At 41.2% G+C, this 22,544-nt stretch overlaps 1 protein-coding gene across 2 annotated transcripts; it reads left to right on the forward strand.

Annotated features, from left to right (window-relative positions):
• The first annotated feature begins 2,948 nt into the window (after window positions 1-2,948).
• On the forward strand, window positions 2,949-18,067 carry LOC114144995 (uncharacterized). 2 transcript variants are annotated; one of them, XM_028018300.1, is made up of 10 exons: window positions 2,949-3,051; window positions 3,157-3,359; window positions 9,367-9,461; window positions 9,783-9,864; window positions 10,592-10,955; window positions 11,587-11,661; window positions 12,707-13,803; window positions 15,089-15,918; window positions 16,067-16,312; window positions 16,498-18,067. In XM_028018300.1, exons 2-10 carry the CDS (start codon window positions 3,274-3,276, stop codon window positions 16,749-16,751), a joined length of 3,129 nt encoding a protein of 1,042 aa, XP_027874101.1. In that variant the 5' UTR covers window positions 2,949-3,051; window positions 3,157-3,273; the 3' UTR covers window positions 16,752-18,067. The 2 variants fall into 2 exon arrangements, with proteins under 2 accessions (XP_027874101.1, XP_027874102.1); XM_028018301.1 differs by lacking the exon at window positions 2,949-3,051 and having other exon boundaries at window positions 3,078-3,359.
• Window positions 18,068-22,544: the final 4,477 nt, after the last annotated feature.

Genomic DNA, 22,544 nt, shown 5'->3' on the forward strand with positions numbered 1-22,544 from the left:
ACTGAAGATAGAGGCCAAACCCTCTGAAACCCTATTAGCATAAGGCAGTATAGGAAATAGACAGAATTATGGTAAATAAAGGAAAAATCTGCATTAGTTCTTCATTTGAACTTAAATCATTTGAATAATGATTCAAGTTTCTCATAATAAGGACATAAGGGTTAAATATAAGAAGGATTCAGGTCATGACTAGAATGAATCTACAGAAATTGAATGGAAAAATTACAATATTTTAAAAAAAGTAGCAATTTTAAAGCTATATAGCCAAGCAATTACCAGATTTATTGAATAAGGACAGATTTATTAAAAGAAATAATTACATTTTTGTCTCAAGTTAGTCCAGCTTGTATTGATGTTTGCAATAGGTCGTCATTAATTTTGTCATCAGTCGAAGCAAATCATCTGTTTAATATCTTTTAACTTTTTGAGGAAAACCTAAACTTTAGCGGCCAGAAATGCTTCCGTACAACAACTGGGAAGCTCCATTTCAAAGACAAGCAAGACCCTCAAGCCAGAGCGAAGTGAATGTACTGTAGGTTAAAATGAAATTAATGTAGCTAAATTAAGGAACAGGCAGCAGCAGTAAGTCATGTTTTAATGAACAAATAAAGATGCCGACACATTAGCTGGAAGATTCTACATCATTGAATTTTATGTGAATGACTGCTGAGAGAGAGCCTGTGAATGCAACTCAGTTTAACATTTGTAGCATTAGCAAAGAGCACAACATATTGGGTAGACAAAAATAACTTTTGAATGACTGCTTCGAGTTGAAACTGCAGGTAGACTTTTATGTTGTAGGCTTGAGTAAACCTCTCTTTGATGTTCTTTTCTGAAATGCTGCATCTAACAGGTGAGACATGGACAACTTGGCTGTGTCTGTCTCTGCCTAGCTAAAGATAGTGCATACAATTTAGTCACAAATTGTCTCAACGTAGCAATTTAGAGTATCCAGAAAAAATGCATGTGCAGGGAAATCACATGCTTAAATTTTAATATTAAAAGGTTTGTAACACAGGAAAATTCCAGGGATCTTTAACTAACATATGTTATCTGCTGGTAAATAAATTTGAATTAACCTATGGTCACAATAGGTCCTTAACTTTCCACTTGAATAAACCTGACTTGTCAATGGATAAAGTTAAAGTTCCTACAATGTCTACATTTCTCACCATTCATGCCCACGTGTTTTTCAGTACAGCGATCCATTGCATGAATTCAGCTGCTAATTTACAGGCTACTAATATGGGTAAAATATTGGAGTATCAACCTTAATGTCTTTAATGTGACAAAATAATCAAAGGAACCCCACTATGTTTCATTGGTTGAGAAGATGATTTGAAGAATTGAACTTTAATTGTTCTTTATCTTCCTGAACAGATCTACTGCTATTGGTTGTTTCTTTGCTCTTAAGTCACAGAGAACTCATTAGCTGTGTATTTAGCCATTTTTAAAGGTAGTTTTCTGTTTTATGTTAAGAATGTGTTCAGAGATGTAAAAACTAGAATGTCATGCACAATCATAAAACAGTGTAACCATATCACTTTTTATTTATTAAATCTAAAATTAAACATGATCATCTCAAAGCAGTGCTCCTAATCATTTTCAGAAGCTTACATTCTCTGTTGGTTGGTGGTAGCTCAATCATAAGTGAAGTAAGGATTTTGCTTCTCTGTGGGATTCAGTTCAAAAGAGGAAAGAGTACATCTGCAGGGGTTCAGTAGTCAATTAAATTTAAATTCTTCTGCCAAATTACTCATGATTTCTCATCTGTTGGGAACCAATGGAAAATAATCTGTTTGCCGGTGTAAACCAATTTTTGGAGTAAATATAAAATAGTTTTTAAATGATGGTCTCATTTGTTAAGGGACATTTCTGTCTAAAGAAACCTGGGTTTTTGTGAAAAAGCAATTGTCTCTTAAAACTAACAATTCGCCGCCGGCAGAAACAACAGTCATCAAACATCTGCGACAACTAGCAAGCAGTCTTTCAGATAGCTGGGGAGGAATTTCTATAAAGCCAATAAGATGTTTTCTTAATTACAAGTAAAGGGCAGCAGTTTTCAAGGTGAAAATGCTTCCTGGTTAAGTGCCATCATTCACAAAGATCACTCAGGAAGGAAGAAGCATCGCTTTCAAAGAAACATAAAGACATAATTTCCAGATGCATTCAAAGAGATCTTGATTGGAGAAACCATGTTCTGTAGATTGTAAAACTAAAATTCAAGCATTTGGACTTGATGACCATCGCTACATTATGAGAGAAAAGGGGGAAGCTGGGAAACCTCAAAAACACCATTTCAGTTGTGAAGCACGAGGGTGGCAGTATCATATTATGTGGTTGTTTTGCAGTATGAGGAACTGCAGCAATTTTATGAAATAATTGGCCTCTTGAGAAAAGAACATTCTGTGTAAAGTAAAACTGGGGTGCAAATGGGCTTTCCTTGTACACAATGACCATAATCATACTATAAAATATATATACATATATACAGTATGTGTGCGTGTGTGAGCGTGTGGGGGTGGGGGTGCGTGTGGAGGTGTAAACTATTTAGTAAAAAAAATAATTTGGGTATTAGACTTAAAGTAGGGAACATTTCAGTAAACAGTCTGTGTACATATTTGATTACAATAATTGCTTGCATGTTCAGCACATACTAAAACAAATCTTCATAACCAAGCTAACAGGTGGTTTGAAGTCACTTTGGTTACGTCATTCTGAGGAGCATTTTGCCAAATTTCAGTGTAGATTCATTCTTATGGCATTTTTGTTCAACTGTTGATTAAATAAAAAAGGTCTGTACTGAATTCTCATCACTCAGCATGAAGTGTTTGTGTGTTTAGAGGACAAACTAAACCTTAACATTTCATTCATCTGTTTTACTCAGACAGTTCATTCTCTTTAGGCGAGTTAATCACTCTTCTTAGAAACGATCTACTTTTTTCATCAGCTTGCTGAGCGGGTCCATTCCTCTGTGGGGGTTGTGGAAATTCCCGGAATTAGTAACGGCAGCGAGCCACCCGTATTACCACACATGTGAAATGACAAAACGTGAGTACTTTTAAATCGACCTTTTTAAATCGACCGATGACACCTTTTAAATCTCTCCCGGATTTGTTTTGTGGCTCGATGGGCGCTGCGGACCCCTCCGAGCAGCGGCAGTGGGAGTGGCCAGGATAACCTTGGTGTGAGGCGGCTGGCTGAGCGGCTGGAGAGCAGCGCGAGAGGCTGAATGGTGAGGCGGTGGAGTATCAGCGTAGTGCTGGCGTGAACATGGCGGAGACCGTGCGCTCGCTCTTCGAATACCGGGATCCACATGGCGACGGAGAAGGCGTCAAAGCGGCACCACCAACTCGCGGGTGAGTCCAGCGGGGGGAAAGAAAAAAAGAGGACGTATTAGACTCATAGTGCAAGTGTTTTGCCTGCCTATGGGGAAAAACGCACACGGGTGGGTGTGCGCGCGGTATGTGTGAGGGTGTTTTCGGTGCCACTAAAGTTATTGTCACGCGTTTGTTTTGCTGTTTATCACTATTTAAACCTCGGATGCACCGAAACCAGCTTGTTTCTTCCTCGCTAGCTTGTTTCTGACCGTTAAATCCACCTTGCCGTGCGGCTCCAGAGGGGTCTGTATGCGTTGGTTTTCATCTGCTGAGTCTCGGACTGAATTCACCGCTTTTACAGAAAACCGTGTGCTTGAGCTGAGTGAAGCTGACACCCCACCCACCTCAAAAAATTCAGCAAATAGTCTGAGTGGTTAGTGTCAGCTTCACTCAGCTGTGTGCTTGCTAGTAGCAGGGTTCAGCTAAATAAAGGCGAATATGTGCGTCTTTTGCTGGAAAAAGGCACCACTGCAAGAAATGAACACTTGTTACTCTTTCACGTAGCCCCATAGAGATGTTTTAAAACAGTACTGAACTCCTGATAACTAAAGTTTTCAGTCATGATATTCAAATGTTCACTGTCAGAAAGTTTATTAAACATTGAAGTTTTATAAATTGTTCAGGCAATGATAGCGTGTGTGTGTGTGTGTTTCTGCAAGTGCGCGCTCTTGTATGTAGTGCGCGCGCTCACGTGTGATTGTGAGAGAGACTCGCACGGGCGCGCGCGCACACACACGGGGAGAGGAGAGCGTGAGAGAGAAAAGAGCACCTCTCCCTGTGTGCGTGCGTGCGTGTGTGTGTGTGGGCGTGTGTGTGTGTGGGCGTGTGTGTGTGTGTGTGTTAGAGCAAGGGAAAGAGGAGGGAGTGTGTGTGTTGGATATGGGAGGGGGAGAGAGTGAGTAGTGTGTGCGTGACAGAGTGTGTGTGAGAGTGAGACAGAGATGAGGAGAGGGAGGGGGAGCTCAATGTGCAAGGAGTGTGTGACAAAGAGAACAGGAGTGTGTGTAGTTTGGGGTGTGTGTGTTCAGAAAAAATGGGTGAGAGTGTGTATGTTGAAAAGAGCAGATAAATGTGTTTTTAGATCGCCTGTGTGTATTCCTGTGAGAAGAGACAGAAAGTTAGAATGAAGACAGTTGGAAATGAAGGTGTGTTTACTGTGAGGCTGTGAAGGACGTGTGTATGTGTGACAAGAAGCATATAAAAGTGTGTAACTGTGTGAGAGAGGCAGATAGAGGGGAAGTGTGTTAGAGGCACAGAGAAAGGGAGGGGAGTGTGTGTCTGTGTGTGTGTGTGTGATCAGAGAGTGGGGGCAGGGACTGTGTGTGTGTGTGTTTGTTTGTGTGTGTTTTAGAAAGAGTAAGTGAAGTGTGCATCTGTGTGTGAGCTGCTGTGTGTTTGTGTAACCTAATGCAATGGATAGATTAAAAAAAGCAGGGAATGTGTGTTGGGTGTTTTGGGTTAGGTTGTCCTGAGAGCAAACCTGGCATCTGTCTTTAAGAAACTGAGAGGTGTGTATGATGAGCTGGGGAGAGCAGGTTGAGCAGAGCAAGAGAAGATGGGTGTGTGTGTTGCAGAGAGAGATCGGTGTGTGTGTGTGTGCGTGCTTAAGAGAGTGAGAAGGAGGGAAAGAGAAGGGACGGGGGTGAGGACATGAGGATGTGCATGTGTGCGCACGTGTCCAATAACTAGCATGTATACATGCAAGCTTTTAAAGCAGAAAGATGGTGTGTGTATGTGTGTGTAGCTTGTGCATATGCTGTCTGTTTCTGTGTTTGTGTATTTGCTCTGGAAGAAGAGTTGTGTGGGTGTGTGTGTAGGCGTGTGTGTTTGTTCTGCAGTCGGTAAGAATGGGAGGGGTGTGTGTCATGGGGGAGACAGACACAAGGTTTGTGTGTTTGTGTGTGCATGGGCGAATGTGTGTGCAGCTCCTAGACAAGGGCAGTGGGGGTGCGTGTGTGTGTGTGAGTGTTGTACGGAGGGAAGGAAAGTGTTTATGCATCTACTTTGTTTATGAAAGAGGAAAGGACAGTGTGTGTGTATGCATGCATGCTCAAAGGAAAAGTATCTTTGTGTGGGTGGTATGGTATATGTGAGATGGGGGGCTGTTTGTATGTGTTGTTATTGAGAGTTGCGTGTGGGGGTGGGCGTGTGTGTGTGTGTGTGAAGGACGGAGTATACATGAGGCTTACTGAGTTTTTGTGTGCAGTTCAAATGTATGTGGAGCAAGCAGCAGGAATAGTTTCATGACAAGAGGTTGCGTGTGTGTATCTTTTTATCCAGCAGCACATTCAGTTTGCTTGTTGGTGGCTAAAGGAGGAATAACTTGTTTGGTGGATGGCGGGTGTGTGTGTGTCAGAAAGTGGAGAAGAGAATATGTTGTGGCAGACATGCATGACTGTGAGAGAGTGTGTGTGTTTCTGTGTGTGAATGAGTGAAAAAGAGAGATGGAACATGAGACTGTGGGCCTGGTTATTTGAGTGTGTGTGTGCGTGTGTGAGTGTGTGTGTGAGGGAGCTTTAGAGGCAGGGGGAGGATAGGGTGTGTGTGTGCATGCATGTGAGCTTGGCTACAGAGAGGATATTTGTGTGTACTGTAAGTGTGTGTGTGTCAGTCAGTGTGTTTGCGTGCCTGTTAGCCTGAGAGGGAGGGCGAGTGTGTGTGTGTGTGTGTTAGAGAGAGTTAGTTAGCGCTCGTTTGTGTGCCTCAGCGTATGTGCCTGTTCCTGCAGGGAGGGGGAGTGAGAGAGATGTTTGTTGCGTGTGCACATGTGGCTTGTGTGAGCTCTGCGTGTCTCTATGTGGGTCTAGAGTATGCACTTTTTTTGTTTGCGTATTTGTGCGTGCATGTAGGTTGGTGGGAGGGGAGCTGTGTGTGTGTGTTGTTTAGAAGGGAGAGAACTGTTCAGGGAGGGAAGATGGAGAGAATCGATGGAGAGGGTGAGACAGAATGAGAGACGTATGGAGGGAGATGTTAAGGGGTCAGCTCAGTCAGGAAGTAGTGGTGAGACAGATTTGGTCAGCAAGAAAGTTTGAGAAAACTTATTGAACTGAACAGACCCAAAATATTCTAACAAACATAAACTTTGTGTGTTTTTCTAAGAAGAAAACTGCTTACATAAACGCAGTGTGAGTAATAGTGTAAACATTATTGTACTGAAAATATTTGAAGTGTAAGTATCTGAGTTGATTTGGCAATATTTCTGTATCCTGCATGTTGAGATGCACCAATTCGAGTTTTCCTGTGTTGCGTGTTTCTTTTTATATAAGAAGAAAAAAAAAGTTTTCAATAAAAAGAAAATTGGCAGAATCAGATCTCAGGTATAGACTTGTGGCTGTTTCTGGAAGAACAGTTGTGTGTGTTTGTGTGTGTGTTTGTTCTGCAGTCGGCCTGTCACAATAACAAATTTTGATAGACATTGTTTTTGTTCTGGGACATAAACAAATCTTGTCCCAGAACTTCTTGCCATAAACGATAATGTTGTTTTACTATGTAATATATAATAATCATATTTTCAAGTAATATAATAGTAATAATGGAAGAACAATGCAATAACACTTTCTCAAAGATCAATAAATTTTAAATTCTGATGAACATTTAAACATTGAAACTGAAAGACATTTTAAATATCCAAAATAAATAAACAAAACAACAGAAACAACAAATAAAATGAATTCTGAAGTCTGTTGACAAAATTGTCAACAGACAATTGTCAACAGTCGCTTTAGTTGAGACCAAAGCGACAAAAAAAGAAAAATGATAAACCAAACAAATGAAAATTATTTGTTTGTTTTAGTTTATCATGCGATTAATTTATTTATTGTTCATTGTGACATGCCATATGCTTCTTATCATTTGAACAGTAAAAGCCTATTATTGCAAAATTTCATCAACTTTATTATGTTAATATTCTGGTTATGGGGATTCCCTTTCTGAAAATAGTCTCCCCCTCATCTGTCTCCTCAAAAAATAAATTAATATTTTTTAATAAATTAAAAAATAAATAAAAGTGATTTCCGATAATTAGTCTGTCGTTCACTACTACAACAGAGCTATACTTTAGTAGGTGCTAGACATTTTGTCTTCTTGTTTTGTACTTTATCAGTTATGATCTTTTCTTTCCCTCATTAGAGGCGTTTTGATAAATTGGTGAAGTGAATTTACCCTTTTATTACTAATATGCATAATTATTGATGACTCAAGGCTAGAAAGGAGCATTGTGAATGCTGTTAAATTACAGTTTGTAAAAAGAAATCAGAATTGACAGTCTTGGGAAGTCTAAGTTAAGTTTTTGAATCTTCAATCAGCTCTTGTTAATGATCTTTTTTTCCCTCAAAATTGACATTTGTGTGTTTGCTGTAGATGAAACATTTTCAAAGAAAAACTATGAACCCATATGAAGTTGTACCCTCTTAAACACTGAAGTTTGCACACGGCGTCACAAATGTAGATGTGAGTGGACTGGCTCAATCAAAATGTTGATGTCTGTTCACTATGCATCTCTTTATTCATTTTTGCTCTCTATTCTCAGTCTGTTATTCCATTGCTTAAGTTTTGTATCAAAATTATTTAGCTTATTTTTTACCACCAGCTCTTGTTTGTGTGCAAAAGGCGCATCGATTCACATATTAACATGGACAGTACTGATCAAATCCAAAGCATGATCTTCCCATGGCCTACTTTCAAAAGACTCCAGTGTCATGTGAGGGGAAACAGACTGATGGGGAAAACAAAGCTGAGATTTGTGGTCGCAGAACCAGCTCAGATTCTTCAGAGGCAGGATCAGTTTGGCTCTTCTAAGCGTGGCTGTTTTGACAAGGACTCATTCTGAAGGAGATAATCTGACTTGTCCGCTCTGGGCGCACACAAGAGGCAGCGTTCTGTGCTCGGAAGTCATCATACTTTGTTAACGATATGGAGTAAATCATAGGATATTATGCTTTTTTTTTTAAAGATTTTTTTTGGTACTAGTGACCTTTTATTGAACAGTAATTTGAGAGGAGAAAGGATGAAGAGAAGGCGAAGATGTGCAGCAAATGGCCCGAGACCAGGAATCGAATTCAGGACAACTGCACTGAGGATTATGTCGTTTTTTATTTTTTTAATTTTTTTTTTATACTTTGTGGGCTCTAGTGTCCCTTATATGAAAGTAGGCTGACAGGAAAGGGAGAAGGAGAAAAGGGAAGACATGCGGCAAATATTGTCGGGTCCGGGAGTAGAACCCACGACAGCCGCGTCGAGGACTCAAGGCCTCCAAACATCCCCTACGCCACTACAGCACACTCGAGGATGTCATTTCTGATGTAGAAAGTGGTGAAAGTAGGAGCAGAGTCCTTTTTATTTATTTATAAGTTTTAAAGATCTGGATTCACTCGAGTATTACAAAAACAAACTTGTAGTTCTTTTAATAAAAGGAAAAAAATACATAACAGTGTGCTCAGTATTGACTGATTCATCAAGACGTTTAAGGCACTTTGCATGTGTTTCGCTGAATTTTATTTAACTCTACTGCAGTCTTAGCGCGATGCTCAGGTGGAGCGCGGCAAATGTTGAGCCAACGTAGAGGCTCGGGGAGTGGTTATCCTATTAGACGTCACTTTCCGAAACCGCACAAAAAATCTTGTAAAAGTGCACACAGGGTCAGTGCGACCCCACAGAGTAAAAAAACTTGAGGGGTCCAGATGCCCCTGTCTCTTAAGACCGCGGGAGGGTAAAGATGGACTACATGTAGGTTTTATCTTAGCAAGTTGTGCAGCGTACATTTACTCATTTTTGAGGGAGTTTGTATTGATTTAATTGAATCGAAAACCCTTTAATGTTCCAGAATGTATTGACATTGGGGGGATTCAGGTATACCAACAGAAAGTAAATGGAAGTATATTCAAACTAAGGTAAAAACTGGTGGCCCTCTCTGACCAACGTGAAGCTTGGCAGCTAGACACACTGATTAAATGATAATTGGGAGTTTTCTTTCATGTGTGTTCTGCAGGCGTGGCTGTGGAAGGAAAAGAAAAGGGACACCTGTGAAGGTCTTTGTAACACACACTGAGGAAGAGAGCGTGCCTGAGCAAAGCATCAGCCCAGGTATGTATGCATGTGTGTATGTGTGTCTTTCGGGTACATTCTGCATGTCATGTTCTTCTAGCCATTAGCTGAAATTGTGTGTATGTTTGAGCACTGTCTGCATGTGCATCTGTCTGTGTGTGTACAATTATTGTGGGGGCGGACTGTGAGTATGTGAGTGACCTACTTCTGGTCATGTTTGAATGTGTGTATCTGACTACATATGTGCATCTGTGCCTGTGTGCACTGCAAGAGATGAGGTTGTGACCCTTGTGTTCATGTGTGTGTATCTGTGTGTGTCCCTGGTGTGTAATCCTCGTCCACATACTGCTGTACTCTCAGGTGATCGAAAGGAGGGAGGAGAGAGTAAACGTCCATCACTGGACGCACCTTCCTACATCACGCACCCTCCTCATCACACTTGGTGAGTTCACATTGATCTGCTCCTGTTGGTTGTTTTAACTGGCATCTTATAAAACTCAAGTTTTTAGAAAATGATCAACTATTGCTGATTTTTACCCGATTACTTGAGGACTGCTTAATTTAAGCTCTGCACATTTGAGTCACTTTCTTTGGTTGCCACCAACCATTCAGGTCTTGATTTCATTCACATAATCAAGCTGAGTTGAAGCTGAAGTGTGTGTTTGCTTGGAAAATCTGTATTTCTAAAAGCTATATTTTTAAATGTCCAGAAAACATGACATTTAAAATTAAAATATTACATTAGACACATTTAAAAAAACATATTTAGTGTGTAGATGTGGGCTTAATAAAAAGTATGTTTAATACTATTCAAATGTTATTTTCAAAAGGTACTTTTAATCTGAATGCATAATCTAATTTATTGAACAGGATTAACTTTACAAAGTGTAAACATATCTTTTAGAATGCTCTTGCAAGGCATTGCATGATATCTGGGGAAATGTTGCTCTGATCAGAAATCAGAAACGGAGTAGAATGTGAGTCACAAACTACGATATGTTTTAGTAAACCAGATATCCCAGTATGTAACATACTTCTTCAACTGCATTTATTTATTTTAAATATTGAATCTTTTTTTGATTAAATGACAACACCAGTGATTTGGCAGGACATTACTGTGCATGTTGCTTTTTTCTCCCCTTTCATCATTTAATCCTTTGTCTTTCCAGCGGTCCACCAGAGCAGACTCGAGATAAGGTCTCCCGTGGATCCAAGGTCAGCTCAGCGTCCACCCCGGCTCCGCCTCCCACTGCTTCCTCAGCCCCGACGCTGACCCCTGTGCCCGCTCCGGCCCCAGCCACCACAGCTTCAGCTCAGGGCCCGACTCTGACCCCAGCTTCCACAGCTCCAGCTGCTCCCACTGCCTCGGCGCCGGCTCCGACAGCCATGTCCTTCCCTTCATCCCCCAACTGCCGCATCAGGGAGGTCCACTGTGGCAGCCAGGTGCGCCTGGTCGTTATCGCCATTCGAGACATCACCAAGGGAGAGGAAATCACCGTTGACTACAGCCTGACCGAGTGGGGAGAGAATCTAGTGAGAGAAATATATTTTTGATTAGTCCTTGTGTGGAGTTATCCCACTCCTCCCCTTTGCTGTTTCAATAAGTCGTCTTCATTTCTGTAAAAACAGATGCATGAAATATCTGACGTCAGACAAACATATGTTTGTCCTCACACTGCTGATAACACTCACACACACTCACAATCACCCTCCTTCTGCATGCACAAGCTAAACAAGGCATATGGTTGCCATGGTGATGACAGAGCTCCATCTCTCCTTCTACCTATAGTGCTGTAGCAACAGTAACCATGGTTATAACATGACATTTGTTGCTGTGATGGACCCCATTAAATTTGATGAATATTTTAAACCAATGACACCAGAAACTGTTTAAGAAGTTGTGAAACAGCGAAAATAAAGCTTCAGGATGGTTGATGAGCTCGAACACATTCTTTTACTGCATGCAGGCCTTTCAGTTTAATCTGGCTTTGCTTTTCAACCGTCTCATATTTAAAGCTTGTTTCAAACAATATCTCTTTCTTTCTTAGTCTACTTCACTAATGTGTTTTCCTGCTCTCTGAGTGACAGCTGAGGCTGATTGTAATGCTAAATATTAATGAGCGTGCCTGCTGCTGGTTTAATCTGAGTTTTATGCGTTCCTCAGGGTTTCCGTGCAACTGTGTCTCCAGCGCAACCGGAGTGTAACTCAGACTCTGAAAATAGCAACAATATGAAAAAGGTAAAACAATGTCTCCTGTTTACACATTCAGACATTTATAATATCTGTCTGACTGGATTTTGCACATCATATATAGTTTGCGGGATATAAACCATTTTATTTATTTTCTTAATGCCGTTAAGGTTTTTCTGTGGCTGAAATTAATGTCTTCATCCCAGTCCAGTTCCAAGCCCTATAAGAATCAGAGCCAGACATAAGAGAACCAGATTTGCATCCTTAAACTCTTCTTAAGGGAATGCTCCTCTAAAACATTTCAGAAAAAATATGCAGTCTGAGGCTAAATCTTGTGTGTGAACTGTTCCTTCTTAAACTACGTGTCTAAAGACAAAAATAACTTTAATACATTTCTTAATATGTAATGAGTATGTTGGGATAATTTTGCAAAGGCTTTTAATAATAAAGAGCCAATTTCATTAACTTTTTTATGTGAGATGTAATTCCTTTCACGTTTTTTGACTCTGATAAAGGCCACAAGCCATAACGCATTGATGTACGAATAAAGTAACTTAACGCAATTCAAGTGATGTTGAAGATTTACATAAAACAACTTATTTCACAAAGGTAAACAAATATAAATGATATGTATGTTTTTATTTTATTTATTTTTCACCATATTTTGTTTTGTCTGTTTTTAATTTTCTGAAATGTATGCTTTAGTACATAAGCATATTTTTTAAAATCTAAAATAAATAATTTTGGCAATGCATAACAGATGGACGTTTCTCTTATGAACTTGTAAGGACTTCATGTTACTCGGTTACCTTTAAATACAAAACCAGTTCAACTAGTTGCCTTCAGAAATCGATTGATTAGTTAATAATCCCTCTGGTCTCTGGTGCTGTCCTGACTCCTGGCAGCATAAACATAATCTATAACATAAAAAAACTAAAGTTTGAAAAAGTCCTAAGTGTGACTAGTTTGGGAGGAACTGTGAAGGCGGTGACAGACTGAAACATAGCAGAAAACAAACCTCATCCAAACCCCAGTTCCGTTTTTATCATTGCTATTGTAACATTACCTTGACATTTGCATCCTTTTGGTCCAGGAAGACGAGCCCCTCTCTCTGACTGCCCAGCAGCATCGGCAGCAGCAGCAGCAGGAGTTTGTCACCCCGTCCTGGTCCCTCTCCCCATCTTCTTCCCCCGTCTCTCACTCTGACGCCAGCGACTCTGACGCTGCAGATGAAGACAACTCCAGCCCCCGTGGTCGTACACTTCGCCGGCGGAAGAAGCGTCGTGGCACTCCTTCCAAAAAAAAGATCCCCCATCGGACCTCACCCCGACGCCCTTCGCCTGTCTCCCCCTCCAGCGTCCCACATCATAACCGTACCTTACCTTCGTCCCCGTCTCCTGCCTGCTCATCTTCCTTCCCCTCCTCAAGTTTGACCAAACCTGAATTCAAAACTCCAACCTGTTTGGATTCTGGGAACGGGGGAAATCTCACCGCAAATGTCCCAAGAGAAGGAGTGTCCACCGACTCCACACGCCAAACCTGTGAACACTGCGGACGCCACTTCCGCTCACTGGGCCGCCACCTGGACAAACACCACGCCCACCAGCCTGACGTGTGCTCCGCTCTCGTCGAGCGCTACACACAGATGCCGCGTCTGCATGCGCATGGCACAAACTCTGCTTCACTGCACTCTCACACAGAGAACCACTCCAAGTTCTCCCAGGTCAGAGGACAGAGCAGTGTCCAGGACCTGTCCATGACCCCACCCTCTCTCACCTCAGCGGACCAATCCCACGACTCCTCTGGGAGAAGCTCCACCAGTCCTGTCCTGACTCCCCTGCACGGGCAGAACGCAGTGGCAGTGTCCGTCCTAAAGAGGAGCCCCCCACCTGTGGCGGTGACACAGTCCAGGAAAGGAGGGGTGAGGAGATTAAAGAAAGAAAAAAGGATGGAGGAAGAGGAGGACATGGAAGATGTAAATATGGATGTAGTGGACATAAAGAAAGAGGAGTCAAAAGAGGAGGAGGAGTTGGAGGTGGTGTCCCCTCAGTCCTTCAACAGCAAAACAGCTGAAAAAATAGCAGCACCAAAAAAAGAGGAGGATGAAGAGGAGGAAGAAAATGATGTGAATGGAATCATGGAAATTGAGGATGACAGTGGGACGGAGGAAAAAGAAAAGGAGTTGCTGAGGTAATTTATTTCTTCTTTACGCAAGTTGAATAACGTTTGTTACCATGCAGCTTTTTCATCTGTTAGCATCTATTTTCTCTAATCCACATGGCTTTACAATTATATTTACAAATAAATGTGTTCATCCTCACTAATGTATTAATAAATGACAACAAGCTTCAGGGACATTTCTGACTGGACTACTATTCTTTTATTAGAGATCATTTAAACCAGATGGTTTTCTGGAACAAACCCTACTTTAAAGCCTGATCCTTTAAATTACACAAGGGTTTAGGCTCAGGCCATTGCAGGAACTTAATCTCAGCCACTTTATTCATTCAAAAACTAATTTCTAGTCTTTTGTCTTGTTGAACATCCAACGTTGCTCATCTGACCCAAACAATCATCACTGATTAAATTTTGGTTGAGATGTTCAAGATCATCCAAAATTTCGTCATGAAATGGAAGAAACTTGAATATCAGTGTTATTGTCCTCAGTGAAGTTAGGCTCGGTTCACACTGCAGGCAACTCTTCGTCCCATTTCTTCTTTAGTCCTCGTTACGTTTTCAAAAAGTTCAGATTTTTTTTCACCCTGAAAAAAAAATCAGATTTATGCCACTTCCATATGTGGTGTTGAATCTGATGTGCATTTTGAAATTGTCTTCAGTCAGAACGGTCATGTTGTATTTTATCTGACTTTTGTGTCATTGATGTGAGACACGGGTCATAGATCTGCAGGATAAGAATCCAAACACGGTAAGTCCGTGTTTGAATTTACCAAACAATGCCTTAAAATTATGATACCGAAATGCAGAAGTTGCAGAAATGCTCCACAAAAGACCATTTCTGTTAGTTGTGCTTTTTTTAAAATGATCTTTCTTCATCTTATAATCTTGTGACAACACTGTTGCTTTCCATTGCTGAATAACTTCAAAATAAAACCGAAGACGGCAGCATCCATTTTTACTTTCCTGAACATTGCACAGCTGTGTGACGTCAATGTTCTTCAAAGAGGCGAAAATGTGCATTTGTAAGTAAGTGTTGCAAATTAGCTATGGCTATATACACTGTGATGCAGGCCATTGGTTGTTTTGATGTTTTTTGTATCTGTCGCTATCAAACAATAAAAAAAAATCTACAGTTAACTCAGGCTCAGGACCTGGGAAAAGAAATAATTTAAATGAGACATTAAAAGTCCCAAATTAATGACATTCATGTCCGTTCTAACTGTACGAACATAAACTCCTGTCTGCCACTGTTGTTACTGAAACTTTGGGGATGAAAAATGTCCTCTGTGTCTTGCAGTGGTTCAGGCCGTCACCACATGCTGCCCCTCCTGTCCTCTCTGTCCTCTCTGGTCCTGTACCTCCGTCGGCTCCAGCACTCTGCGTTCCTGTCTCTGTCCCGGCAGCTGCAGTCCTCCGAGGCCTGGCGCCTGCTCTGCCACTCCAGCCTGGCGCTCCTTATCCTGTACAACCGAAGACGCGAGTGCGAGGTCTCCAAGTTGACCATCGCCGAGTATCGCGTTCGCGTCACCCCTCAGTGCCCTGTCCCCGTCCCTCCTGGTGCCCCCCCGGCTCTCACGCCGCTGGAGGCTTCCCTCTCCCCGTTTGAGCGACTCGTTCTTCCTCATCTGCCTAGAGTCGGGGTCCAGGGGAAGCGCGGGCGCATCCAGCCGCTCATCCTTCCCCCCCACTGCGAGCCCTGTCTGGAGCTGCTCCTGCAGACCCGTCATGATGTCGGCATAGACCCCGTCAACCCGTACATCTTTGCCCGCCCCTACCACTCTCCTGCCACCCCTCTGCGCGGCACCGACCTCCTCCGTAGCCTGGCCCGCTCCAGCGGCACCCGCAACCCCAGGGCCTTGACCCAGGCCAGGGTCCGCCGGCAGGTGGCCATCCTGACCCAGCTGCTGCTGCTGGGGGAGGGAGAGGAGCCGGGGCAGCCAGGAGGCGGCGCTGTGGAGCGGCTGGAGCACTTCCTAGAGAGGGAGTACCACGTGACGCAGATCTGCACCGGAATCGGCCAAGACCCGGGTTTGATGGGCAGAGTGGGCCGAGTGGTGCTGTGTGGGGAGAGAGACGGCGTTCTGTTCAGAGGGATGAGCCTGAACCACATCTGCCTGGAGCTGGATGGTGAGACAAATTAACAGAAACATAATGAGTCAGTTCCAGCATTAGTGTTTTATTGTTCCTTCCTAGGAGAAGACTTTTGGGTGAAATTACATTTTAATGATTTTAAGTCTGTAAGGCGTCTGGTTCTGATTCCAAATTTGATTTCCAGTTTTGTCAGGAAACTCTGCGGACTCTTTCTCAGAGGGAGACTCGGATGGGGAACATGTGAAAGAGAAGCCCCTGGTGACCCCCCCGACCTCTGCTCTGAGCCCTCCACCCACCCTGCTTTACGTCAGGAAAGGCAAAAACAACGGCAGGGTGGGGCGGCCCAAGAAGATCAAGAACGTCCAATCAGCCTTTTCGCCGCTGCTCCCTCCTCCACCTCTTCCACCTGCAAACCGCAGGAGAGGCTCAGGTTGGCCCCGTTACTACTGTTACACTCAGCAACGTTTTTATGAAATCCAAAGATGCAGACAAAATAAGCATTTTCAATTCAAAAACCCTCTTTGCTGCTAAGTTATTGAATAAATGGACACATGAACTCAAGAAGAAAGACATTGCTTTTAATCTACAGTATTTCCTCTCTCTCCTACATTGCAGGGAAGCGAGGGGTCCTGAAGCGTCCCTGGTCAGAGGCGGAGCGTGCAGCAGTTGAAGAGCATCTAACCAAAAACATCAATGAGCTCCGTGTCCCCGCGAAGGCCGACTGCGAACGCTGCCTGCAGCAGTGCCCCCTGTTGGTCAACAACCACCGTGACTGGCGAGCGGTCAAGTTCTACTGTCACAACCGGATTCAGCTGCTGAAGAAAAACCAGCGGCGTGAAAGCCAACCACAGCCGCTCACCGTCTGCTGAGAGAGCAGGAGACCCGGGGTGCTTTTTTTAAAAATTATTTTAAATTCAGAGCAGCCAATCTTATCACATGCTGGCCTGCTTTCCTTAAAACGGATACATTTGGAGAGTCCTTATTTCATTAACTCTCTGAGAGTGGACCTTTTTGTTTTACAAAAGAGAAAAAAAAATCTTCTGCTCAGTTTTAAGGTCTTAAATTAACACTAGAGTGAGTATGATGTTCCTACTCTGAAAGCGCAGCGCTGGTTGGATGAAGAACAGTGGAAGTGGATCGCAGCGTCTGCCACTTCCTGGCTGAGTTCGTGTAGAAGGATGTAATATCCTCTATCCAGAATACATACACTATAGAGATGTGTTAAAAAGAAGGGCAGCTGATCCCTACAGTGTTGAACAGACTTTGTGAAGTAGCATTAGTCTTCAGAACAATGGGAGACGTTTGTAGGACATGGCCTGTGCTCATCGTTTTCAACTAAGATTTCTCCTAAGATAAGCTAGTTCTTCTTTTCAGACAATTGACTGTGCTATTCTTACTATGGTTTAAGTGATATTTGGACCTTTAATGACACACAAGGTACTACATTTCTAAAGTAAACCCCCCACTCCAAAGAAAACATAACATTTCATCAGCATGGAGCTAAGAGTTTGGTACTTAGAGTTCACAGCTTCATAAAGTCCAAAAAGTTATAAACTGCTGTGAAAGCCTGTTGTCTTTTGTCTGCTTTTCAGTCTGTCTGAGTTGTGTTGCTGCCCTGAGCAACTTTATTTGCTTTATTTTTCTGCTTGTTGCAGAATTGTTTTTTAAAGCCTCAAGAAGGTGCTATAGGCCAACAAGCTATCATTATATGTGTAAAGAGGTTTTCCTTTGGTTGTGTTAATGTTAGTGTAAGGGCATTTATTGGAGAAATGAAAACATATTGTGTTGTCTGCAGTCCTCCCTAGAGCTCCTCCTGTCATTTTGCTCCACCAGATTTTTGGTTTTGCTCCAAATCTGCGTCTGTCAGACTAAACCCTCCACTAAAACCTCACATCAGATACTTGAAGTTATTTCAGTCTTTTTCAGAATATCTTTCCTCCTGTAATGCTCTAGACTGGCCAGTTACACTTGTACATAATAAATATATTACCAATATGCTAACTGGTTGCTCAAGTTACTGTTGCGTAGTTTTTCCTGTCCACTTCTGAGTTCATGCTGCGTGTAAATAAGCCTGTTTTGTAAATACTCCTCAGAGAATCAAAGGAAAAACACAATGTATGACATGACCTGGTTATTGTGTTATGTTTTTTCTTTTATATAAATCTTATAAAAAGTTAAAGCTTCATTTGTGTTGTGGGTATTTATTTCACTGGAAATTGTTTCGTTGTGCCTATATTAAGGTTGCACGATATCTGTAGTATCGATATCGGCTGATGTTGGTCATGTTTCAACATATTCCTCAAATATATTGCAAAAATCTCTTGGTATTTCTAAGAATTAGTCATGCTCGTCAAAGTTCCCAGTGTTTTTGGTGAAGAAAGAAGCACATGTAATCTGTCCTACCATCACAAACCTCAAGTCTTTTGCCATTTGAGCCAGAATTAAGCTAAAAGCACTTTTAATATAGTATTTATATCTTTTCTTCTTTTGCTAAATAAACTAAATTTACAACATTTTTAATGAAATGAACAAAATAGCCGTGTAGAAAAGGGATCAGTAACTATTTATAGGTCAGAATCAAACGGGGTTTCACTGTTTGGCCCCACTAAAGCCACACAGTTTCCTAAAATGTTTTGGCTGATTTCTTCCTATTTTCTTGGTTTTGTTCCTCAGCAACATGAACAAGAACATGGGTTCAGTAGTACTTTGAAAAGGCGTGTTTGTTTAGCAGATTTTTATGACTTGCTGTGCTGAAGTCCCTGAAAGCGTCAACCACTTTGCTGCTGAGTTGAGTTTGCACCATCCCTGAATTATGTGCCACTCTTTGGACGCTGCCAAAAGGTTGTTATGGTCACTTGTTCACCTCAAGGTGCCCTTAATTGATGCTGCAGTACTTTTTTACAAGTAGTTTTGGATTTCTTTTAAAACTCCACCTACATCCTTCTTGCTATTTGTAGTGGCAGAAAAATCAGCATTTTCAGTCCAGTCTTGTTTGTCCCAGGTTGAGCTGTTGTGAGTTTTCTATTTATTGTTCCAGCTGTAAATATGAGCCAGTTAAGTTATTCTTGAAGGCCCATTTTATCAAAAAGGCACCAAATTAGTAGAGCTAGAAAGAGGGTGAAGTAAGACATGCAGAGAAAATCTCAAGGTTGGCAACCAAATCCATCAGTGATTTTATCAAGAAAAAATAATTCACATCAAACAAGCAGATGGTTGCCTAAAAACACAAAATGATATGCATAATATGCCCATAAATCAAAAGTAAATTAGCTAACATCTTCAGCCTTCTGTTCCACTGTTTGGCACATTAAAAACAATGCTAAAAAAGTTTAGATATGGTAATATATTCTGTTAAAACTTACTGGTCCATATTAAGACCTCTAAAACTGTCTGCTGTAGCCCAGATGCAGTTATTACTGTAAACACTAGAGGGAGGCATTGAACTATAAACTAAACAACAAAAATCATTGAGATGTATTTTGTTAGTTAGCAGTTAGTTAATTATATCGTTATTAAATCAGATTTATGATGCACTAAACCTTTTGTGGCTTATTCTCGTAGAGAGTGTCAATAACTGTCTTCTGTTATTTGTCCAGTCAGCAGACGTCCCAATGATTATGTCCTACTGACCCAGAGAGACAGATACTCGACCATTTAGAGGCTCAGGAAATGTGTTTCGACATTTTTAACTGACTGGAGTGTGACACCACTATATTCCAATGTTTAACTTTTTCTCAATATTCTAGCTTTCCTCCAACTATATGGCGTATATATCACGTACGTAAGAAAGGTCTTCAAATGATTCATAGCATAAATATATATATATTTATGTTCACAGGGAATTTTCCACTGTCAGAATGTTGAAATACAAATTCAGAATAAGTGATTTTCTCTACTTTTCCTTCAAACTTTTCAACTCATCAGCAGATGTTAAGCCTTGAAATTAAATTAAAGTGTGGAACGGTTGTTTTTGCCTGCAGAGATTTGCCTTCACACAGAAATTTCTCCTAATTCAAATTCATTCTGAAAGTTGAAAAGGTTTAGACAGGTCTTTCACTGTAAAAGCTCGATTTACAAAGTTCCCTTGAAATTCTTAATAATTTAAAAAATGTGAGGAATCTGATTATAGAAGAAGCTGAATGTTTCTTTCATTCTGCCTTTTTCTGATTCAAGTAAACATTTCATGAAAATGCAACAAAGTGTACCAGGAAGTTGGTGTAAATGCAGATCCGTGGAATATCAACTTCATGTTAAATTGGCCAAAACAGATTCCTTTTTTTTCATTCTTCTCCAAAAGGTGGTAGTAAAGGGACAAAAAAACTCATAATTTTGTCAATGAAGCCTGTTCAGTTAATACAAGACCTAGAAAATGTAGCCTACTCTTTAGAAACCCAGCAGCTTATTCTTAAATATTGACATCTACCAGGCTGCTCAAGATTCACACCGAGTCTCATGAAGTCTCGGTGGAGGACTTGTGGATGGATACCTGCTAGAAAAGGTGGACTGGTGCATTGACTGTGTGATTGGCTTTGATTCTCAGCTTCTTCAGAGAGAGTCTAGAAGAAAACATGAGTCCCAAACAGCTGGAGTTGAATTTGTTGTCCTCTCTTCCTACTTACAGAATATGTGAGTAGGTGGAGGGGTAAATGTGAGGCGTATTTAAAGCTCCTCACTCTGCTTAGAAAACATGTCAGGGCATCGACTAGACCAACAACGTTCCAGGTGGAGCAGGTTTGGAAATATACGCATTAATACTGTCAAGAAAATCCGAGCTCATCCCACTTCCCCATGCTGGAGATTTTAGTTTAACAGTAATAATAAATAAAGTTATCTTTAAAATGAATCACTCAAGTGACATCAAGGCCCAACAGTAGACTTAAGTGTCAATAAAGTTAGTTTAACAGTAATAATAAATAAAATTATCTTTAAAATGAATCACTCAAGTGACATCTAGGCCCAACAGTAGACTTAAGTGTCAATAAAATAAATCTAGTTGTGTGTGTTGTTTTTGTCTCATGCAAACTTTGCTTTAATTCTACTTTTTTCTATCTAATCATAAGAAATCATAGTCAGTCAGAGAGAGTCATTAAACAGGAAAAGCAGGTTTCCTGGAAAAAGAGGAAGTTTCCAGCCTGCAGATTTATAAAAATAGCTGAGACTATTTTAAAGCATGAAAGTTTTAAAAAATTAAATCTAAACATTTTGAGTAATTTGATAAGATTCAAAGTAAAATACTTATATTAATATTGATTTACTTGTAATAATACTTACACTTATATTTGTGGGAACTACAAGAAAAACAAGTAACTGTAACTTTAGTAGTAAATAATTAGAATCATGTATTATTCTTGGTTTCTTTTCAGAAAAACATCTGTAATAACTCACATTAAGATCATAATAAGAGTAACTAATAAGTTATGGTTATAAAATCATAAATGAATGATAGATCAGAGAAGCTGAAGAAAATAAATGTGATATAAGTTATGGTTATAAAATTATAAATGAATGCTAAATCAGAGAAGCTAAAGAAAATAAATGTGATATAAATGTGATTTTGACATTGAACTTGAAATGGTGTAAAAGGTTGTAAAACTGCAATTAAACATCACTGATATGTTGGAGGTAGATGGTAGGTGAAAGGTGACAGGAAGGGAAAAAGGGGAACTAACAGGAGAGCCGAGATGATCAGCACCTTATATGGAAACAGGAGGTTGAGCAGCCCTGAGACATTGGCACAGACATCATGACATGATGTCTCTTAAGACAGTGACGGATATGAGATCATCTGTCTAAGCAGACAGATGAACCCTATATAAGGTGGGTGCAAAAGAGGAACCGTTCGTTGGATCCTCCGGGCAGCTTCGAGCCAAGATCGAGATGGACAAAGAACTCTGCAGCTGAAGAAGAGCCGGGGCCACGGAGCCGGAGACTGTCCTGCACATGGAGACCAACCCGTCTGGCCCACAATCTGTGGCTTCGAATCGCACTTCTCTCATCGGCTGGGTTCTGACCCCAAAGACAAAGATGAAGACAAAGACAGGGAAGAAGAACTGGTGCCTTTTTTCCTGCCAGCACCAAGTCCTGTGTGACCTCAGCATCCATGGGGAGAGGAGGCTCATCAGACCTGCGGAGATCCTGGCCTTCGTCGATCAACTTCCTCCTCCTGCTGCCGCACCTTCTTCGTCGTCGTGCCAGGTCTGGGGTTCGAGACGCCAAACTCCGTCCGTCTCGCTCTAAGGTTCCTTTTTTAGTTCTCAGTGTCAGCAGTAGGGAAAGATAGACTAGATGACTGATTTTACTTATTTGATTATTTCTGCTACTGAATTAAGCTGTACTGACCCTTGCAAAAATGCCTTACTAATAAAATATTTAGCATAAAGAAAATCTAAAAGATGTTGTGGACATTCAGTTAATGAGTCACCTTAAAGTTCTTTGATGGTTGTAAAATAGCTGTGATGTTTGATTCTGGAGAGGAAGAGGTGGAAAATGTTTTTAGGTTGCTGGTAGCCCATATTTAAAACATCATCCTTGGGACTCGACCGAGTCACTAAAACCTACCTGGTTCAATAACAAATGCAAGTTGCAAAATAGAGAACGAGCGACCGTTAACAGGTGTGCTCTGTGAAACTAGTTGGCTGTAGGCTGCTCAGTCTGGCTAATTC

The sequence above is a fragment of the Xiphophorus couchianus genome, chromosome 5 (assembly GCF_001444195.1).
Source record: "Xiphophorus couchianus chromosome 5, X_couchianus-1.0, whole genome shotgun sequence".
NCBI classification, from domain to species: Eukaryota; Metazoa; Chordata; class Actinopteri; order Cyprinodontiformes; family Poeciliidae; genus Xiphophorus; species Xiphophorus couchianus.